Source organism: Parasteatoda tepidariorum, chromosome 6 (genome assembly GCF_982258835.1).
Source record: "Parasteatoda tepidariorum strain Cologne lab strain chromosome 6, Ptep-v5.0, whole genome shotgun sequence".
Lineage (NCBI taxonomy): Eukaryota > Metazoa > Arthropoda > Arachnida > Araneae > Theridiidae > Parasteatoda > Parasteatoda tepidariorum.
Window position 1 is genome coordinate 21,721,597 of NC_141760.1, and position 20,909 is coordinate 21,742,505.

The 20,909-nt window shown below is 30.2% G+C and overlaps 2 protein-coding genes across 2 annotated transcripts; one reads left to right on the top strand and one right to left on the bottom strand.

Annotated features, from left to right (window-relative positions):
* Positions 1-5,396: 5,396 nt before the first annotated feature.
* Positions 5,397-6,175, bottom strand: LOC147807677 (thiol S-methyltransferase TMT1A-like). Its single transcript, XM_087166749.1, has 2 exons — positions 5,828-6,175; positions 5,397-5,471 (listed from the first exon to the last, which is right to left on the bottom strand). The coding sequence occupies exons 1-2, from the start codon at positions 6,173-6,175 to the stop codon at positions 5,397-5,399; spliced, it is 423 nt and encodes a 140-aa protein (XP_087022875.1).
* Positions 6,176-9,216: 3,041 nt separating this feature from the next.
* LOC107440580 (thiol S-methyltransferase TMT1B) lies at positions 9,217-18,784 on the top strand. The gene is made up of 4 exons (XM_087166750.1): positions 9,217-9,241; positions 11,028-11,177; positions 15,121-15,650; positions 17,071-18,784. Exons 1-4 carry the CDS (start codon positions 9,217-9,219, stop codon positions 17,305-17,307), a joined length of 942 nt encoding a protein of 313 aa, XP_087022876.1. The 3' UTR covers positions 17,308-18,784.
* Positions 18,785-20,909: the final 2,125 nt, after the last annotated feature.

The window sequence follows — 20,909 nt, forward strand, 5'->3', positions numbered from 1 at the left end:
TAATTCTTGTTTTTCAATTTATTATTTCCTAATTAACGAATGAAATCCTATTAGAGTATTGAAAAATTTAAGTAAATTAAACTATTTATGAAAACGTTTATTAAACATTTAAATAGGGTGATTTAGCACAACGGTTACAAACTTTGCAGATAGGTACGACGCATTATAAAGATTAAGAATTGCGTAGCACGTCAGGGGTGCTCGTATATTTAAACTGGTACTTTTATTTATTTAAATTATCCAAATTTTATGTTTTCTAATAATTACTGATGATATTACAATCAAATGAAATCGAAAACAATCAGTGGCCCTCATCCCCCCCCCAAAAAAAATTTGCTAACTTCCCCCTCCCATGTTAGCTTGTTCGAAATAGTGCTACGTTGCTTCTTTTATTTATGTACCGTCATTCGGGGCTACTTTGTGCAGGATTTCGCAGTTTTTGAACTTTGACATGTAAAAAAACTATGTTAATTATGCTAATGTAAGACGAGTATGTATGCTAATGTAAGACGAGTGAATTTGATCAATATTGGCATTATTTGTATGTAATATTTACGAATAATAAGTCAAAGCATACCTTGCACAAAGTAGCCCCCAAATGGGGCTACTTTGTGCAGCGATAGGAATTCAGTTTAATAATCATGTTTTTAGTAAAATATTGATATAAAATTGTTAAAAAAGTTAATTGTTGACATTTTTAAAGACAAAAACATCAAGATATGTAAAGATATTAGTTTGAAAATAATTTTCAGCGTTAAAAAACCATTTTTTTCTAAGAATTTTTTCTTAAAAAGAATGTTTATTTCAAAACATTCGAGTTTAAACAAAAGGAAACCATATACATTTTTAAGCATTGAAATGGTTGAAATTTTAAAAATAATAATTATTACATATTCATTAACATTTATAATATTGTTAAATTTGAACATAACATCCTTGAATGAACATGACAGAACTTGCTCTTCAGTTTCTGTCAAAATCCCCTGATGTCCTATAAAATATATTTTTATGTGTTAAATCGTTTGATTAATTCATTAGAAAAATCTTTGTAGAAGAAAAATAATAGTTTACCAGGAAGTTTCACGTGTCTCTTGTGAATTTTATTAGAGATAGTATTTCTGTGGATTTTGTACTTCCGAGAAGCTTCTGCAATTGACATACCACCAGCAACTGCTTGCAAACATTGTTGCAGCTTTTCTAAAGTGTAATCGCGGTAGTTTCTCGTTCCAGGTATTTTTTTATAACGTCTGAGCATTTTTCTGTCGAAAAAAAAAACGAATGCTCAATTTCAAAGAAACTTTGCACAAAGTAGCCCCAAAGTGCATTTTTTTTTTCGTTTTCCGTTAATCTCTTATTAATTTTCAAATTTTTTTTAACGCTAACATGATATAATTGTTTATTAATATATAAATAAAAAATTTTGCACTTACGACAATTGTTTTATCAACGTCTTTGCATTTCACAGCTAAAGTTTCCACGCACACGTTTCGACATCCGACGTCCTCGGAAAGTTGTTGACATTGGATGAACGAAACACACTCTGAGATTGTCTTAAAATTCGAAAAAATGTTTGTACTAATAGAAGAGACTTCTATCTTCAAATTCCACACATTTTTAACGTGAAATAAACATAATACTGAATAGCAGCACTTGAAAAATCCCAAGTTCAAATTTGCACAAAGTAGCCCCGAATGACTGTACTTTAAAAAAAAATTCTCTCGTCTAAATTCCCCCCCCCCCAAACTATTCGTTTTATTTAGTGTAAAAATCCCCCCCCCCCCAAGATTTAGGTGGGCGCATCGTGCGCCCACCTTCCCCCCTGATGGGGGCCCCTAAAAACAACTGTTTCTTTTCAGTATAATGATTTGGTGACTAATTTGGCGAACACTTGGAGAGCAGATGCTAAATCATTAACCTCACCATTCGGGTGCCACGAAACAGGACTCTTGCGCGTACACCGATTGGTCAGAGTATCAATGACGATGCCATATCAATGAATTGCAAAATGTCCTCCAATATGCTAACTATAAATATGCTCTTAACGTACCCGAGTCAAAAATCATGATGATCCCAACAAATCACATTGATGGTTTATGCTCGTTTCAGCGCGATTCATGATGGTCCAACATCATTTGATGGTCATGATCATCCAACATTTTCCTTTATGCGCGCATAGTTTTTGATATGCCAGTAAACTTCCATCATTCCATGATGGAAAATGCTACTTTAATACTATGACGGTTAACCATAAAGCGGAGTTTGATTCTCATGGTCCAACATTTCATGATCCATGATGGTTCCAACTGTACATTTCCATGATGGTTTAATGGGAAAAACCATATTGATTTGATGGAATATACCATCAAAACAATTTTTTTACGTTGGCCCATCATAGATCAGTTTGAATTCCTATTTTGGGATGATGGTTGTACATGATCGTTCCAACATTTGATTTCTAAGAAACTATGATGGAAACTTCTGCTGGTTTAGCATGAACAGACCATCAAAACAAGTTGTTATTCTTATGTTGGACCATCATAAATCAGTCAAATTTTTAAAAATCAAATTTTTAAAAATACTCATAGTTGTGACGAAATAAATACTAAAAAAATTTTAAGAAGCATTTGTTTAGTCTAAACCATGTGACGTTAAGAGCATATATTTGAATAACATAATGAAGGACACTTGGCGAATTTTTTTGTAGTTCTTTACAATGAGGAATTCATTTGAAATTTGTTTGTAAAAATTAGAGGCAAATTTTTCAAATATACCATAGTTGTAAAGAAATATATACTCAAAATTTTTAACACTAGATTGCCTATGGAAGTCATTTTGACTGTTTTTAATTTCAATTAGAAAAACAATGATGTATATAATGACACAATTTCTTAGAATTTGGTGACTTTTTGTACAACATATAATTTTTTTTATTGTTAATATCTACTAATAACTTGTCAGATAACTGTAAGTAATATAAAAAATGTTAAAAATTAATTTTAAACAAATTTATTTACGCATTCACAATCTAGTCATTTTGACTGCTTTTAGGCAATATAGGTATATACTAATTTTCCGTCTTTCTAGTGTTAAGAAGCATTTGCTTAGTCCAAACGATGCTACGTAAATAGTCATGCTACTTCATCCCTAATAAGAGCTTATCAGTGGGGTTAAACTCTCATCCATACTGAGGAATTAGGGTGTATTCCTCATATTGTCGATGATAGGTCACTGATTCGAAGTGAGGTGAAGCGCTCATCGCATAGCACTATAGTAAGAGAGGTCATCAACCCTAAAAATGTGGTGCTGCACTCATTTTTCCCCTACTGACGTGTTTCCATTACTTTGCTCACTCCCTGTTTAAAAACTGTAGAAATAAACGCCTTTTAAGTGCAAAAAAATACAGAAGGTTCTGTTATCATCAATGTTAGTTTCTAATCTTTGCCGTGAAGTAAAGAAAATGCACACATTAGAGGTTGCAAAGAATAGGTATAAGAATATATTTTTTTTATTATTTTATTTATTTCTAAAAACCAAAAATATAATATTTATCAAATTTGTTCAGCTAATTAATATATTACTATGTTTGTTTGTATTTTTTATTCGTTACTTTTCAAAATAAACATACATGCGCGCACGCACACACACACACACACACGCATATATATATATATATATATATATATATATATATATATATATATATATATATATATATATATATATATATATATATATATATATATATATATATATATATATATATATTCTACAAAAACTATTTATATATTATTTTAAACCATCGCATCATTATTTACCTCAATAATGATTGGAAAGAACTCGCTATTTTTGTTCTTTCACCCTTAAATTTTTATTTATGATCAAAAAAGAACTTAATTATTTCATTCCCTGTTTTTAAGCGATTCTGAAGAAAATATTTTAAGGGAGGTCGTTACGGAACACCCTATACTTATAATATGGTGTTCTTGTTAAAAGTAGTCAACATTTTATAAAATTTATTGAAAGTTTGTACATATTTACATTTGATAAACATATTTACATTTGTACATATTTACATTTGAGGAAAATAAATGAAACAAAACATGCTTAGCACAGCAATACAAAATTTTATTGTGTTCATTTCTAACCCTAACGACTTTCTTCGGGAAATTGAAGCCTCCCTACCGAATCAGCAAATGAGTTGCATCATTGTCAAAATTTCTGCAACCGACTAAAGAAACTAATTCCGTATTTTTATTTTGTGGCGATTCCAGAAGTGTGTGGTCGAAAAAACAATGGTAAAATAGGCAAATATGTATCATCACAATGCACAGCTGTAAATCCAGCTTTGTTTATTGAATCCGCAGTGTTTTGATCTAAGCAGCATCCGTAAAAATATATTTTCCATAGTGGTGCAGCAAACAGTTGGACCAGATAACTTGCTGTGGTTTTCGGAAAATGAACATGCTCCATAAAAACAAACTTACCTCCTTGTAAAAAAAATTTATAATAACAATTACAATAAAAATAATATTATTTATATTTAACAGTATCTTATGTAGTATCTTCTTAGTACCTTAGTAAGAACAGGTGGAAAGATTATTCTTCCACCATTCTAAAAAATGATAATACTGATTAAAAACTCCCATCGCTTCAAAAATATGCAAATTAAAAATAGCAGTAGACATGTTTCTTCTCATGTTCTCAAAAACAAGCGCCCATTATCAAGACTTGCCAGACAGGCATAAGAAGAAACAAAAGCAATTTGAAATATTAAACATAAAGCTGCCAACGAAAAATGAAAAAATGAAGATGAGAACTGAAAACCAAAATGAATGCAGAAATAGTGCTAATTCGCTTAAGAGAGCTGAAAAATCGCCTTACTATAATTGACACCAATGATGCTTAATTTTGATAATTTGCACTAGTGGTATCATGGAAATTGGTACAGTTTTTATCCGTACCAAGTCTCTTTGGTAATTACGAAATATTTTATGAGTAAATTTGGAGGTTATAGCTGCACCAATACTGTACGTTTTCATGCTAGATACATTTTAGGGCATATAAGTACAGGAGAAAGAGGCTTGATGATACTGAATTTAATTCATCTTTGTTGTTGTTGTCTTGTCCAAGTAGTGCAGAGGAAACAAATAGCCCGGAAATCATCCAAAAAAGTCCTGGCAATGTCACAGAACATTGACGAATAGTGCATGCATGTGATAGTCTGTGGGATTTGGTTTGATATTGTAGAGTTTAACCAGTGTTAAAGGACAATTAAAAATATGACCTGGAGAGAGTTGGAATTCAGGACAGTGAGGACAAGTATTGTAACTTCTTTGTTCAACAGGGGATATTTAAATTCCTTTAAAGTGTCCTGTGCGTAGTCTGGCTATGGCAGTTTAAATTTCCCGGTTGCAACTAAGTTCTGGGGTGGAATTCTTCTTAGGTGGTTGAGAGGTAAGTTTAGGTCCAACCTAGTAACACATTTATAATGAATTTAATAACTTAGTCATTGATTGTTGAAAAAAGAATAAATGTATTTATATTCGTTTTTTTAACTGTTATTAAAATTAAATAATTGGTGTTTATTTATGTATAGTTGGATTAAGAATGCTTAAAAAATTAAATTTATGATATCAAAGAAATTTTTAAAAGGTAGGAAATAGGCAAGGCCTATAATGACATCACATGTGCCAGCCTTTTTTAAAACCGTATAAATTCATAAAACAATTGTTTTCAACAAATACTAAGAAAATATTTAATAAGGTCGATGTTTAGAGAATATCATATGCTTTAATTTATAAGCGAATAATGACATACAAATACTTACAAGCTTAAGTACTCTTTTTACTTCCCTTATAACAGAATCAATGCCTTTCACAAAACAGAGTACGTGAGTACGAACAACAATATCGAAAGCATCGCTAGGAACGTCTTTCATATCTTCAGCGCAGTTCACAACTATTCCGTCCAAATTCACCTGAGGATAGTTCTTCCTGTTTTTGTTGAAATGTGGAATGAAAGAAGGATTCATGTCTAAGGCTGTGAGGTTAGAATTCTCCGGATAAAATTGCAAATTTGCACCCTCGCCGATTCCAATTTCCAACACTTTTAAAGGTACAGACTTATTACGCTTCGATAAATGCTCTTCTAAAAGTTCGAAAAGTTGCTTGCGCATGGCCAAAAATCTTGGTGCAAAATGTGGTACAATTACTTTGTAACAGAAAAAACAAAACCATTTATACCTAAATGTCTTGCTTAGTATTAATAAAACTAAAAATGGCAACAGGGCAGAAAGTGATGTCATCCACCAAATGGCTGTAAAAATCAAGTACACAACTGCTTCCATTTTTAAAAAAGAAAGAAAGGAAGATTAGGCCTAAAAATATAAGAAAGAAACGCTTCTAGAGAAATGTAACTACTTATACAGAGTATTCCAGAATCAGAACACTTAATAAAGAAAAGAAAATATCGCTAATGAAATCTGTTAAAAATATATTAATAAGAAGCGGAAAGCTCTGTTCATATCTAAATCGGTATACTCAGGCAGCAAAACCAGTTTGATTGTTTGATAATGAAGGTGTTTTTAAAAATAGAGTTATAACGCTTTTTTGTTTCTCTAGGCCTTAAATTATTCTCTGATATTTTGGATCCCGTCTTCAGTAATAATTCCTTACTTATCAATAATGTTTTTTTTTCTCGCTTAAATATTAATTTCAGATCCCGAAGGTGTTTAATTTCTTTTTTAATTTTATTATTGAGAAAGTGTAGAGAAATATGCATTAAAACTTTTAAATTACAGAACGCTCAGTGCACATAATTTGCAAACAGTTGGAGTCTCATTTGCAACTAACTCCAGACCATGTTTTTGACTGCCAGGCTATTATCGGCTCCCTCTTTCAACTTGTAGCACCTCCCATCGAAATTCTCCATAGCCATCAGGCTCCAGAACTTGCAAACCTTGTTATCAAGACTTTTGGAGGACTCTAATCTTTGCACTAGCATAGACACGACAACAACAACAACAACAGTTGTGTTAAAAAAAAAAGTAAAGTAACAGTCCTAAAAAAGGAAACAAATCCTACCGGAAGTCATCGGCTCTTCCATGAAGTCATAGCATGTCATGACTATTTCTTTTTTTTCTTCATGTCACCAGTTTGTCTGACTCAGTAATTAATACAGTTGAAACAATGGAAACGAAAAAACAGTGGCGGTTCCAGAGAGGGGGGGTCATAGGAATCATGACCCCCCCCCCAGAAAAAAAATTTAAAAAATAATTTTTTTACTAGTTTACAAAAGAAATAAAATATTTTAAAAATTATTTAAATGGGCATATACACCTAGGTAGGACGGCAAAATCGATTTTTTTTCCATCTAATTATGTTCTGCACTGTTTCAAGAATCATAATCCAAAAGATTAAAACGAAATTCGCCATAGTTTCATTGTAAACAATAAAGAATCTCTTAAATGCTTCCATAAAAGTTGTTGAAACTGAATTTCGTCTTTGGGTGGCAAAATGGCAGCGTGAAACAGAAGCAGGACTTGAAGTGCCCAACGATCTCTCTAAGATTATTAATGCCTGTGACATCGATTTGTACCCATCAATCAATATGTTGTTGAGAGTTTTAATAACTCAGGCAGTTACTGCAGCAACGTTCCTTTTCAACTCTTCGACTTCTCGAAACTTGACTCAACTCAAAATCAAGAACGAGTAAATGGACTCGCATTATTAAACATTCATCGAGAAATTGATTTGGATGTTGAAAAAATCATTGACTGATTTGCCAAAGTTTCTAAAAAACGCATTACATTTATTATTTAAAGATGTTGAATACTTGAATTATTTATGTATTATGAAAAAAATAAATGAAAAGACTAGCGTTAAAAACCCCAGTTTTTTTCTTCGTTAAAAAAAAATATTTAAAAAATTTTTTTATAAAAAAATCAATTGTGAGGGGGGGCGGTGAATCTGAGTCTATGACCCTGCCAGGAAAAATTTCTGGATCCACCCCTGTGAAAAAATTTGAATTTTTTTAAACAGTCATTTACTTTATTTTTCATTTTTAATGAGTTTACGGCATAGTTTTTGGCATTAAGAAAAAAATCGAGAATAGTTTTTGGGAGCGGAGCTATGATTTACATTACTATCAACGGCTGTCTGAGAAATATCCCTGAGGATGATCCGAAAACATGCTATCGCAATTTTGATTCCCTGTTGTTCCTTCCCCTGCTTTGGTAGCCCGACGACCTGCGCGCGAAGTCGAGCTCTTTACGGTAGACAGTTTTTTCCAACTTAAAAAATTTTCAAGTTCGAAACTTGAAAATTTCTCTTCAGAATATTTCAAAGCGTAAAAAAAAAAAGAAACAAAATTTTTAAAATTATTCTAAGTACAAACAACTTCAGAATTTTCCTAATTCTAAACATCTTTGGAATTTTTCTAAAACCAATAGTTTCAGAATTTTTCGAAGTAAGAAAATTTTTAAAATTTTTCAAAGTCGAAAAAGTTCGAAACTTTTTCCACGACCAAACACCTCCTACTCCTTATATATCCGTTTTTTCCAACTTCAAAAATTTTCTATGTTTGAACAACTTCAGAATATTTCTAAGTATAAAAAATTTGAAACTTTTTCTACGTCCACTCAACTTTAGAATTCTTTCTAAGTATAAACAATTTTAAAAAATTTCTCAGTCCAAAATTAAAATTTTTATGTACCGTACCTCCTTACATACCCATTTTTTCTACTAAAAAAGTTTTCTATGTTCAAACAATTTCAGAATATTTCTGAAACTAACAGATTAAGAATTTTGTAAAGTACAAATAATTTGAAAATTTTATCTAAGTCAAAACCATTTGACAAAACTTTCTGCGATTTCTTATATACCCGTTTTTCCTAACTAAAAAAATTTTCTATGTTCAAAGAATTTCAGAATAATTTTAAGTACAAAACAAATCCAAATAAGTTGAAAATGTTTCTAACTCCAAACTTCTGCGTCTCCTTTTATACCTTTATTTTTAAATTTAAATTTTTTTAAGTTCATACAACTTCATAATCATTTAGATACAGAAATTTTTTTTAATTTTTTCAAGTCAAAACAATTTTAAATTTATTTTAAGTACCAACTACTTCAAAATTTTTAAAATCCTTTCGAAGTCGAAAAAAATTTTCGATTCGTTATATAGAAGTTTTTTCCAACTTCAAAAAATTTCTATGTTTAAATGTTTGCTGAATATTTAACAAACAGTAAGTACAAACAATTTGAAAATTTTTGAGTTCAAACATCTGCGATTCTTTACGTACCGGTTTTTTCCCAATTAAATGAAAAAAACTAAACAAAAACTGTCAAATTACATTAAAATTATTGAAAATAATAAAGCAAATTTACTATAGAAAAATAATTTAAGTCATAGAAATAATTTTCTGAAGAAAGTGGAAATTATAACAAAATAAATAAATAATAAGTAAATAAATAAAATAAAAATTTTTCAACAAAAAAAAGTATATATAAACAATTTTAGAATATTTCTAAAATCAACAGATTCAGAATTTTTCGAAGTACAAATAATTTGAAAAAGAACTTGTGCGACTTCTTGTTTACCCGTTTTTTCCAACTAAAGTAATTTTCTAAGTTCAAACAACTTCAGAATACTTCTGAATACAAATAACTTGGAAAATGTTTCTAAGTCGAACAACAAACTACTGCAACTCCTTAAATACTTTTTTTTCAACTTCGAAAATTTTAAAACTTTCAAAACTTCAAAATATTTCTAAGTACAAAAGCTTTGAAAATTTTTCAGAGTCAAAACAATTTGAAAGTTATTCAATAAAAATAATTCTTCCAGTTTCGAAAGAAGAAAAGAAAAAAAACATCTTTCGTCTAAAAAACCCGCAGAATGAGTGATAAATTTAGTAAAGAAAAAACTCATTAACTTAAAGTGAACTTTGAAAGTTGAAAAAGGAATCTGAAAAGTGAGGTATAGTGCTGTGATTGCCCCCGTGCTGCGAAATCCTCATTTTTCCCCTACTGAAGAGGCAAAAAAGTAATTATGATTTTTTATGTAAAACCCGGACTTAAAACAATATTTAGATAAAAACTTTTTTGCGTGCATTTCTAAAAAACAAGCTGTGAAGACACATGGTTAAAATTATAATTTACCCTGTTGAGAATTGTTACTTTTTCTGTAAGAGTTTTCATGTATATTTTAAAAAACAAGATTTACAAAAAAATTGCGTTATAGCATTTATTCGATGTATTATATTAAAGTTATATCATTTTATTCAATGAATTATATCAAATAAACAGTATACTGACTACTTTATAAAAACATTCCTAATATTAATACTTTTCATAAAACAGTTAACGTAATATAATTCTCAAACTCTTGCGATTTAGAATACTTATTATAAAATAATAGACAATGATTTATCCCTAAATTAAGGTTCATTTATATCAGAATAGGGACTCAAGAATAAAAAGGAATTTCGCTATCATTTTAGAGAAAACAGTGAAGATCAGATCCAATCAGAGACAGTTTTAGAGCTCAACTTACCTTAAGTACTTTCAAAAAAATAAAGAGGTAAGTTGAAGCTTTTTTGAAGCTGTTATTATTAGATGAAGATATTTTATTTCCTTACTTTTGAACGAATTTATTTATATGAGATGTGGAATACGATTGTAAGGATGAAATAGAATATTTGAAGCCAAAACAAGCGCCAACATTGTATCAATATCCACAGATGTGTAAACATTCACTGCTGTAATAAAATTGTTTCACTAAAATAGTAATAATAATAATAATCAACTCAATGCCGAGGAACAAAATATAGATAACTATTTTATAACCTATCAATATGATTAGATGATGTGATATGAGTAGAAAATAAAAGTGCAGGTTAACTTTCTTTAGTTGATAACATTGAAACCAGTAAATCTGGAAAAGTAGACGAGCTATTCGGAAATGGATTGCGAACTTTCATACTGCAGATCTAGATCTAGAAAATGAATCAAGTGATCACTGGAAGATATAAGTTTCTAACAAGGTTTTACCAATTGAATTTGAACCTCGAAAAATCTTCCATGGCCGAAGTAGGTGTTCACTACATCTAGTTGGGCCGCAGCCATTGAGAGTCAAAACCTCTCAGGTTTGTGACGTCATCCTTGGAAGTGCTACAGAACGCGGTAATCAGATTTGTATTAAGCAAAAACTATAATAAATAGTTCAAGCTCTTTTTGAAAAATATTTTTGCTTAAACTAATTTACTAACTCTTAAATAATTCTAAGTTGTGAATTTTTAGTTTTTTATTTGAATAAATCAATGTTATTCATCACGTTATAACTCAATAAAATGAACCTGTAAGACTGTTCGATATTTTTCATGCAGCAATAATTGCATTTCCTAATAAAAAATAATTTTAAAAAAACAAAATTTTTTTTAAATTTTAAATTACGATTCATCATAATTATTTTTAATGTAAAAAATGTCTTCATTTAAGTTCATAATTTATTATTTTCTAATATGTAAGGAAACATTGGATTTAATCATATTATTAGAAAATAAGAAATGATACATTTTAACAAAGAAACGATTAAGAGACTAATAAAAATATTTTGTTTCATATCAAAAAAGAGACAAACAAGGAAATTATAATTTTATTGACACATTCATAAAATTGCTATTTTGAAATAGGTTCTAAGAATTCTTTCAAAACCATACGATAAAATTTTTTAGTCCAAGTGGATATAATGTAAACATAAACACTGCATTTAGTTTTAAATAAACAACGCATATAATATAAAAATAGGAAAAAATAATTTAGCTAAGTATTTAAACAATAATTATAAAGTATTAATAATAAATAAGTTATAAATAATTTAGCAAAGTATTTAGATCCTTAAAAAGTTGTAAAACTTTAAAATGGTATTTACTATTTGCGAAAAGAAATGCAGCTTTTTTATTTTTTGCTTATTATTATGAAAAAGAAAAATATTTTCAAATATAAAGTTTTTTCTAACATATTTAGTTTACTTTAGCAGAACTCATGATTCAAATAACATGCAAACACGAAAAAAGCGTACACGTAAAAAAGTTTACGTTTTTAGTGGTTTAGTGGTCTACGTTTTAATACAAATAAACTGCTTTTTTAACTAGTTTTTTAAATAATACAAATTTCAGCTCTTTACTGGCATATAACTATAATATATTTATATATAAGAACTATATCAATATTAAAATTTTTGCTTTTCAATTTATATATTAAGGATTTAAATTATTACTTATAGAATTGTTTAGTAACCATAATATTGAAGAGATGATTTAATTTTCTATTTAAGTATGATTTTTTAAAATAATTTTTTATTAAATAATTTTTGAAGTCCACGCTTTTGCTTTTAAAATGCTTTCGATGTAGTTTACAGTTCATAATATTATGGAATTTGATAAAGTTTCTCGATCTTATCGTACTTTTGTGTACAACCCCTCCTAACTCATTTTAAATTACTATAGTTTATAGACGTCCCCTTAAATAATCTTTATTCTTATCATCTTCTCAAATAACAGAATTTTTGTTGATAAAAATATACCTTTACCCTATGTTTAAGAAGGAATAAGCTTAATAAACTTGGAAGCAATTTGTTAGTGAATGCTTACGAATTTCGTATTTGGTATTATCTTTCATAAGTATTATCTTTATAAGTAAGTATACCATTATTTAAGAATTATACATTTAAAAAAATATTATAGTATAAGATTCAATAATAAAAGGAATTCATTTTGTTTTTAACATTGGTTGTTTAAATTCGAAAACAAAAATTTAAAGAATTAACTTCTTTAATTTCAATTAATTAATTTAAATAATTGTAGGCAATTTAAATAATAGCTAATTTAATTCAATTGCCTAGGATAATAATTGTTAAATTTATGAATCAACTGTTCTTCATACTAACATTTCTCTTTTTCAGAATAACATTAATCTAATATATATAATTCTCTTACGCGGCTCCCAAATTTTGACTGTATTTCTTTTACTCCGGTGGCAACGTTTGCTTTGTTTTGTTTAAGTTACTATTTTTCTTACACGGCGAATCGACCAATGAGTGCCGCTAAAAATGTCACATGCCAATCTAGCTGAGATGGCTCAACTTATAGCGCTTTTTAAAACGGAAACTGAAATAACCAGAGAGCATCAGCTGCGGCAATCTCATACTATTAAGCTAGGCAGAAGTGAGTAGTCTTTGTCGATAGATCTCTATTTTAGTTTTTTGTGGAAAGCGCTTTTTTTCACGAAATATATTACGAATTTATTTTACGATTTTTGATTTATATTACGAATTATACTATAGCACATTTCTAATATGTTTAACGAATTACATGTCATTTATTTGAATTCAAATTTATTTTAATGACTTAGTATTTACTAAAAAGATGTAATTTTTTTAAAAAAAAGTTTTTATATGGATTTGAATGATTGTTTTGAATTCTTAGAAATTTGTGCATTTGCTATGTACGTAAGTTAGTAGCGAGCGAAGCAAACCATATAAGATTGTGTATCAATTTTCAGGGGTTGGCGAGCGTTAGCGAGCAGGGGGCCCAGCCCACTAGTGATTATAATTTAAATGTGTGCGTTTTTTTTCATATAATGACACTCTAACATTGATTGTAAAACAACAGTCATGATATTTGAAATTTAAAATTAAATTTAAACTCATGCATTATAAAGAATTTGACTGTTAATAGTTTTTATCAATAGTTTTGCATTAGTCAACAGCTGCCTTTACTCTTTCAAACGCATATAATCCCATTCTTTCTTTTTTTTAATCCCTTTTCTTTCTTTTCCTTTTTCTTCTTTCCTTTTCTTCCTTTTTTTCATCCTTTCTCTTTTTCCTTCCTTTTCTAATGCGAAAACTTATTTAGTTGTATAATATTTATCACTTCATGGGCGATAATTGGCATTACTTCATTTAATTTCTGCATCATTTTTAGTTAAGAAAATGTCTTTAGTTTTTTAATAAGGGGAAGCTATCAAATTAGTAACTAGAAAACTAAAAAAAGAACGAGAATGCGGAGTATAGAATTTCCAGATAGTAAATAAATTTTAATTAAGAGGGTTGTTTTTATTAGTGTGCTTTAAAAGATTGATAAGAAGTCTGGCTAAGATCCCAAGTAACATTCCTATTCTTTCTCTGTTAGTTTCTTAGCATTTTAACTCAAAATCAAGCTTTCCGTATCGTGATCTGCAGCAGAATAATAGCCTAGTCTTGGAAACTTCCGGGCAGTTGCCCCGGGCGAGAAACCAACAAAAAAAAAACATCACAGAAAGGGACTAACTAAAAAATGTATAATTCGTAGCCACCCCCGGGCAAACATCTACATAATTTTTTTAAAAACATTTGCAAGTTTAAAATCTATTTGGCACCTTGGCGATTGCAGTTGGCGGGACAGATCACGATATGGAACATATCAATTAATGTTAATAGACGCTGCAAATTTGAAACAGAAGTTGATTATCCATCCCTAAAATCTTAAAATAATGATCTTGTTTGCTTCCACTATTTTAATTCAATTTGTTAACTATGACGTCAAAGAAGACAATTAAAAAATATCCATCCATTTTATTTACAATCAGAATATTAAAACCATTCTGAAAACATAACATAACATGAAATTATCCATCTCGTCGTTAACCACATTTCGCGTTTTTCTATTCAGCTGTCACCTTTGGCGGGACATATCTACTGTTGGCGAAAAAGTACGCGTTGTATTAAATTAAAGGTCTAAATGATGTCTGATTTAGAAAGGTGCAGCCCAGCAGCGCTTGTAGCCCAGCAGCAAGCGCTGATTATAATATAAACACACTTACATGATTGAATCTAAGATTATAATATATTCACAGTATTCCTCCACAAACTAAATTTAAACAACTTAAAGTTTTGTTCCTTACAGTTACAAATTTTGTTTACGTATGTGTTAAGTTAATCTGGTTTTTTTAATAATAATTTTTGTTGTACTGTGTTGGGATACGAGACAGATTTGGATTTATAAAGATAGTGCTCTAAAAATTTTGCTAGTAGGTGCATAATTTAAGCAAAATTTTCCAACATCTTATTTTTTACTTATTATTTTAGTGACCAAACCAACGGAGATCGTATCTTACTTTATCCTGGGAGTGATTTGGTGGCAGTCATCCTTTACCGTTTTGCTCCCATTTACCTTGGTATTGATATTCAGCAAAAGTATCCGAAATAAATGGTTTTCGTTTTTCTTTCCAAACATCATCAGTCCACTATGTAGTCACATATTTCTTCCACTGCGAAAAAGACTCTTCCAACTCTTAGATGAACGCTTGTCTGATCGCAACAAAACAGTTCCTTTGGAGATACTGGAAATTGGAATGGGAGCTGGGGCGAATCTCCAGTTTTATCCAGAAAATTCTAACCTGACTGCTCTTGATATAAATCCAGAATTTGTGAAAGTTTTCAACAAAAACAGAAAGAATTATCCTCAGGTGTATTATAGAAGGACGGTTTTAAACATGGCAGAAGACATGAAAGATGTGCCCGATTCATCGTTTGATGTGGTCATCAACACTCATGTTCTGTGTTCTGTTCAAAGTGTCAATGATGTCCTTAAAGAAGTAAAAAGAGTACTTAAACCAGTAAGTTTCTTTGCTTATGCTTTTTTCATTATTTGAATTTATTTTAATTTTTTTTCTTCAAATACAGTAAAAGTTTAAAGGTCAGCGTCCCATCAGCGAGATTAATATTTTTTCTTATCTTGTTTTATATGCTAAAGTAAAAGATTAGCCGTAGGCTATTCTGTAGGTTATTACTACGGTGCTATGAAGATGCAAAGATTAAAGTTTTAAAGCTATTTATAGAAAACTTTTTACTAAAAAATCTAATTTATGCTAGAAACCTAAGTTTAGCGTGTTAGCTATGTATACTACAATACTTAATGTATTAGGTATCAAAAAAAACTTTTAGGAGATAGTAAATCCCAGAACTTACATTTAAAAGCAAAAGGAGAACCAGGAAAGGAGGGACGTCTTGGCAAAATCCGGAGCCAAAGATCTATCCGGAACTAAAGAGAACTTGATACCTCTTTCTAGAAATGATCATCTTTTCATTTTGAGAAAGAAACTAGACCATAGCGTCAAGCTCTTGTCTCTCATCGGCATGCCAGCAACACTGCTGGTGAACTTTTGAAGTTTTAAGTCTTTTAAAACATCTCAACAAAGCTTTGTAGACTCAGAACTGGTCAGAACATGTGATTTGAAAGTGGAAAGAAAAATTTGCCACCCTGTTCAAGCTGCAACATCTCAGGCGTGCATCTTGGACTGCCTCAGCATTACAGTGGAGGATATATTCCTTAAAACACCAATGGTTTCTTTAAAGTTAATGCAACATTCGCACAATTTAAAGGACCCGGTGTCTAGATTTAATCTAAACCATGAGGATAAGTCCATTAACATATTTAGATTTCATTAATACGCTATTATAAATTGCGATTATTTAATTGATATAAATTTTAACGATCAGCTTCATGCACAATGTGATGCGTGCACAAATTGTATTAAATATATCAGCCCGTTTAGGTAAGCGAAAATATTAAATTTTGGTTGTGAACTCACCAAATTTGTTATAACAATATATATTCAATTTTAGATGTTATTTTTAAGAAGAAAAAAATTACTGAGCAAAATTATTTATGCTCGCAAACAGAATTTAATAGAATTATAAAAGAAATAGCATCAAACGAGACCTTTAATGCTATTTACATATTGTAGGTGACTAGAAATAAATTTAAAGACATGAATCTTAGACGTGGGAAGTTGAGGAACAAGAGTAAACAAGCAATTAGAAATCTTTTCAGCACATTTATTTTAAGTAAATATTTTCAACTTTCGTTGAAAACACAGTTTTGTGCAAAGAAATAAAAATTGTTGAGTAGCAATCTCTGGGCTTAGAGGTTGGAAATAAGAAATAAAAAGCCAAAATTAGTCCAAGGTACAATACTCTCCCTCTATTGTGTTTTTTTTTCTCTTTGCATTAATGAATTTGCGTGTCTTTTTTTAGGGAGGAAAATATATCTTTCTGGAACACGTTGCGTTTCCAAGAAGGGAATGGGGATACATGCTTCAAATATTTGTTGCACCGATATGGAATATCTTCTTCGACAAGTGCTGGCCCATTCGAAACAATGAGGAAGTCATCCGAAAAGCCGGTTTCAGTGATGTATATTGTGAAACTAAATACCCTCCTAAACTATTACTTTATTTTAGACCACAATTACTTGGTATAGCCATTAAATAATGTTTGATACTTTTTAACTAGAAATTTTTTTTGTCTCTTGGTCACAGCTTCCTTTAAAAAATGTGTTAAGTGGGGCTGTTTTTTTTTAAATATGAAATACACTCTATAACAAAAAAATCGACGCACCAAGAAGGAGTTGTCCGATTGAATCGAAAATTGGTGGATAGGAAGACAATGTACAGAATAGTAAATGATTAAAACTTCAGAACAATTGAATTATTTATTGCAGAGTTACAGTAACAAGTTCAATAAGGTGTTGACCCGCCTCTAGCCTGGATACAAGCTGCCACACGGCGTGGCATAGACCGATAAAGCTCCCGGATAGTCTCTTGCGGTAATTCCTGCCAAATTTGATCCAATTGTCGAACGAGGTCATCAATATTCCGTGTCAGATGCAATCGCCTTCCCATCATATCCCAGACATGCTCGATGGGAGAGAGATCTGGTGATCTGGCAGGCCAAGGAAGAGTTTGACAAGCTTGCAGACAGTTCATAGCAACAGGTGCCGTATGTGCTGAAAAACCAACCCAGGTCGCTGCAAAAGGAAAGGTAGCAAAATAGGTCTTAGGATGTCGTCGACGTACCGCAGTGCAGTAAGTGTACCTCTAATGACGATCAAAGGGGTCCGGCTGTCAAAGGAAATGGCACCCCAGACCATAATGCCTTGTTGAGGGCCGGTGTGGCGTGCAATTGTGAAGGCAGGTTCCCCCTCTGCCCTGTGCGTCTCCAAACGCGTCTTCGATGATCGTCAGGACACAGTTGGAAGCGGGATTCGTCGCTAAAAACTATACGTCCCCAGTCGGCATCATTCTAGCCTGATCGAGCATCTATTTTGCGCGTCTTAGTGCGTCGATTTTTTTGTTATAGAGTGTATATGACAGTCACATAAAAAAAAAGAATATGTAAAAAAGAAAGGAATGAAATTATCCTGGAGGTGCGATGCAATAGAAAAAAAATAATATTTGAAGCGAGTTTTTTTGCAAAATCCTAATTTACTCAAAAATTATTGAAATTATAATAATTTAATTCGAGACATTTTTTCACCTTTTCTGTTTTAAAAAATGACTATTCAAGTAATGTTGTAAAGGAATTTATTTTGTCTTTATCGATAGATCCATTTTACAGGTTTATAATCCATTTTACTGTAAAAAGAAAGGGGGAAAAAATGACAGAGAGATCTGATGCGAGAGACATATAAAATATTTTTAAAACTTCAAAAATATAGGAGATTTAGGAGTGCTAACAGCCGTTTCCAATTTGAACTGCTAAAAGGACATAATGTTATTGTAAAGTATCATTGATGAGTAAAATTATTTCTTATTAATTTCTTATTGTGTCATATACAATCTGTTTTTTTAATTGTGTCACACAAATATAAGAGACTAAGGAGTGTTAACAGCCGTTTCCAATTCAAACTGTTATAATGACATAATATTATTGTAAAGTATCATTGATGAGTAAAATCATTTATAATTTATTTCTTATTGTGTCATACAATCTGTTTTTTTTTTTTCGTTTTTTTTTAGTTTCTTTTTTTTAAAGTTTTTTTTTCCAATGCGGTCAAACATTTATCAAGTTATAGCAATCGTTTTTTTCTGTATGATTCATATGTTAAAAGAAAGTTTGTAGGTAAAATTATAAAAATCGTATATTTCATAGTAAAAATATTCTTTGTTTGTGAAAAATATCAATTTTTAAGATGAAAAAAGAAAAAGAAGAAAAAGAAGAAGAATGTGAAGCACTCCCGGGAGTAAGTACACTGAGTATTTTAGGTATTAAAAAAGTTAGTAAAGAAAACTTATCCTGCGTGCAAATTGACCATATTATTGATTATTATACTGCTAAATATTAAATAAAATCAAATAAAAAGTGAAGGAGATATATACTGGGATATTATTCGAATCGATGAAGATATATATTGAGATATAATATTTGCAGAATTTTTTAAAGATTTATAAGCAAAACACAATAGCAATTAATAAAAAATAATATTTTTAAGATAAACAACTTCGCCATGAAATATTAATGGAAGATCAAAAGAAATGATACATAATTTGTGTTGATGTAGCGCAAGTAAAATAAAATTATAATTAACAAAAAAAAATTTATGGAGAAAATAAATATTTTTTTGTTAAATATAGGCAGCGTCAAATCATTACTATTATAATCAAAATATTTTTGCCGCTTTCTAGAACATTCAGACTTCCCCATTACGTAATCATTACGCACTATAAATTAAAATCGTTTTCTTTTTTTATTTTCAAGTCATCTTGTTCGCTTTAGTATGCAACTCTTATTTCATTAAGCTGTTTGCTCTTTTAGTTTTCTCTTTCTCTCTAGTTGTCGAGATAATTCATTTTTTCTTCTAATAAACGCTCGAGACCAGAGGTCTAGTAAACAAGGTCATACCTTGATTAGCCCCTCCTGCCACCATATCAATGTGGAGGGAAGATGAAGCAAAAGTATTAATTTTTAATATTCTTACGTTCTAGAAAAATCGAATAACAAAACCCGTTATTTGTTAAAATTGTTGTCAGCTTGTGACTGCTTTGTATTGCATGAAGGGTATACCTAAAAGTAACCACTCGCTCCTCGCCACGTGGCGAGTCAAAGATAAAAAGTGGAGACTCAGATAAAATAAACAACTGGACATTTATTCCCATCTTTTCTTAATAAAAAAAATTGTGAGAATTGAATTTTCTAGCACAGTGAAGAAGTCAGTTTATTTAGCTGCATTTTGTCATATGTTTATAAAATGTCTATTGTTGAATTAACTTTTTATTAGCCGTAGATTATTTCAAATAGATTCTTTTTTAAGAGATATAATTTAATCCAAAAAAAAATTGCTGTTACATTAAACGAATAGGACCTATCGGTATTGGTTATAGACTCATTAGGTTTGAGGACAAAGTAGCCACTAAGTTATTAGAGTTTACTGACCACTGCCTACTAACTGAAAATTTAAATTTTCAGGTCTATCAAGGGTGACTGACTCTCTTGGGTTTGTGATATTATAAATATAAAAAAAAATAGTTTTTTCTTTCTTTTTCTAAAAATTTAATAAAAGGAATATTTTATTCTGACATTAATCATATGAAACAACACTTGAACATTTTTTTTATAAAAATGTCATCAACAATTTTTTTAGTCTTAATTATTGACAGAATAAAAATTTCCCTTTTAAAAAAGTATTGCTGTGAAGAAGATGATTTTCATAAAAAACTAATGCAACAGAACTTTCTGAGGTTTTGCACTACTCTTTTAGAATGGACTGGGTATTGTACGATGTACTATGTGAGCGTATTCTGTCTCTCTTATAACTCCAGATCGGCTTAATCTATCATCCTGAAATTCGAACTACTTCAAGGGACAAGTTTAGCCCCCGATCCTAAAATTCGCTCGAAATTTTAAACTAATTCATTCAGTAGAGCATTAAGAAAAATAGAATTTTTTCATTAGCTTAGTACTCACTATTGATAAAAATGAGACTGCAGACGATTTTCTTTAGTTCAAACATTTCAAAGATTGTGATATTTGCCAGCTTATAGCTCTTATTAGAAAAAGAAGTTTTTCGCACGTTCTTAAATATTTCATTAATTTTT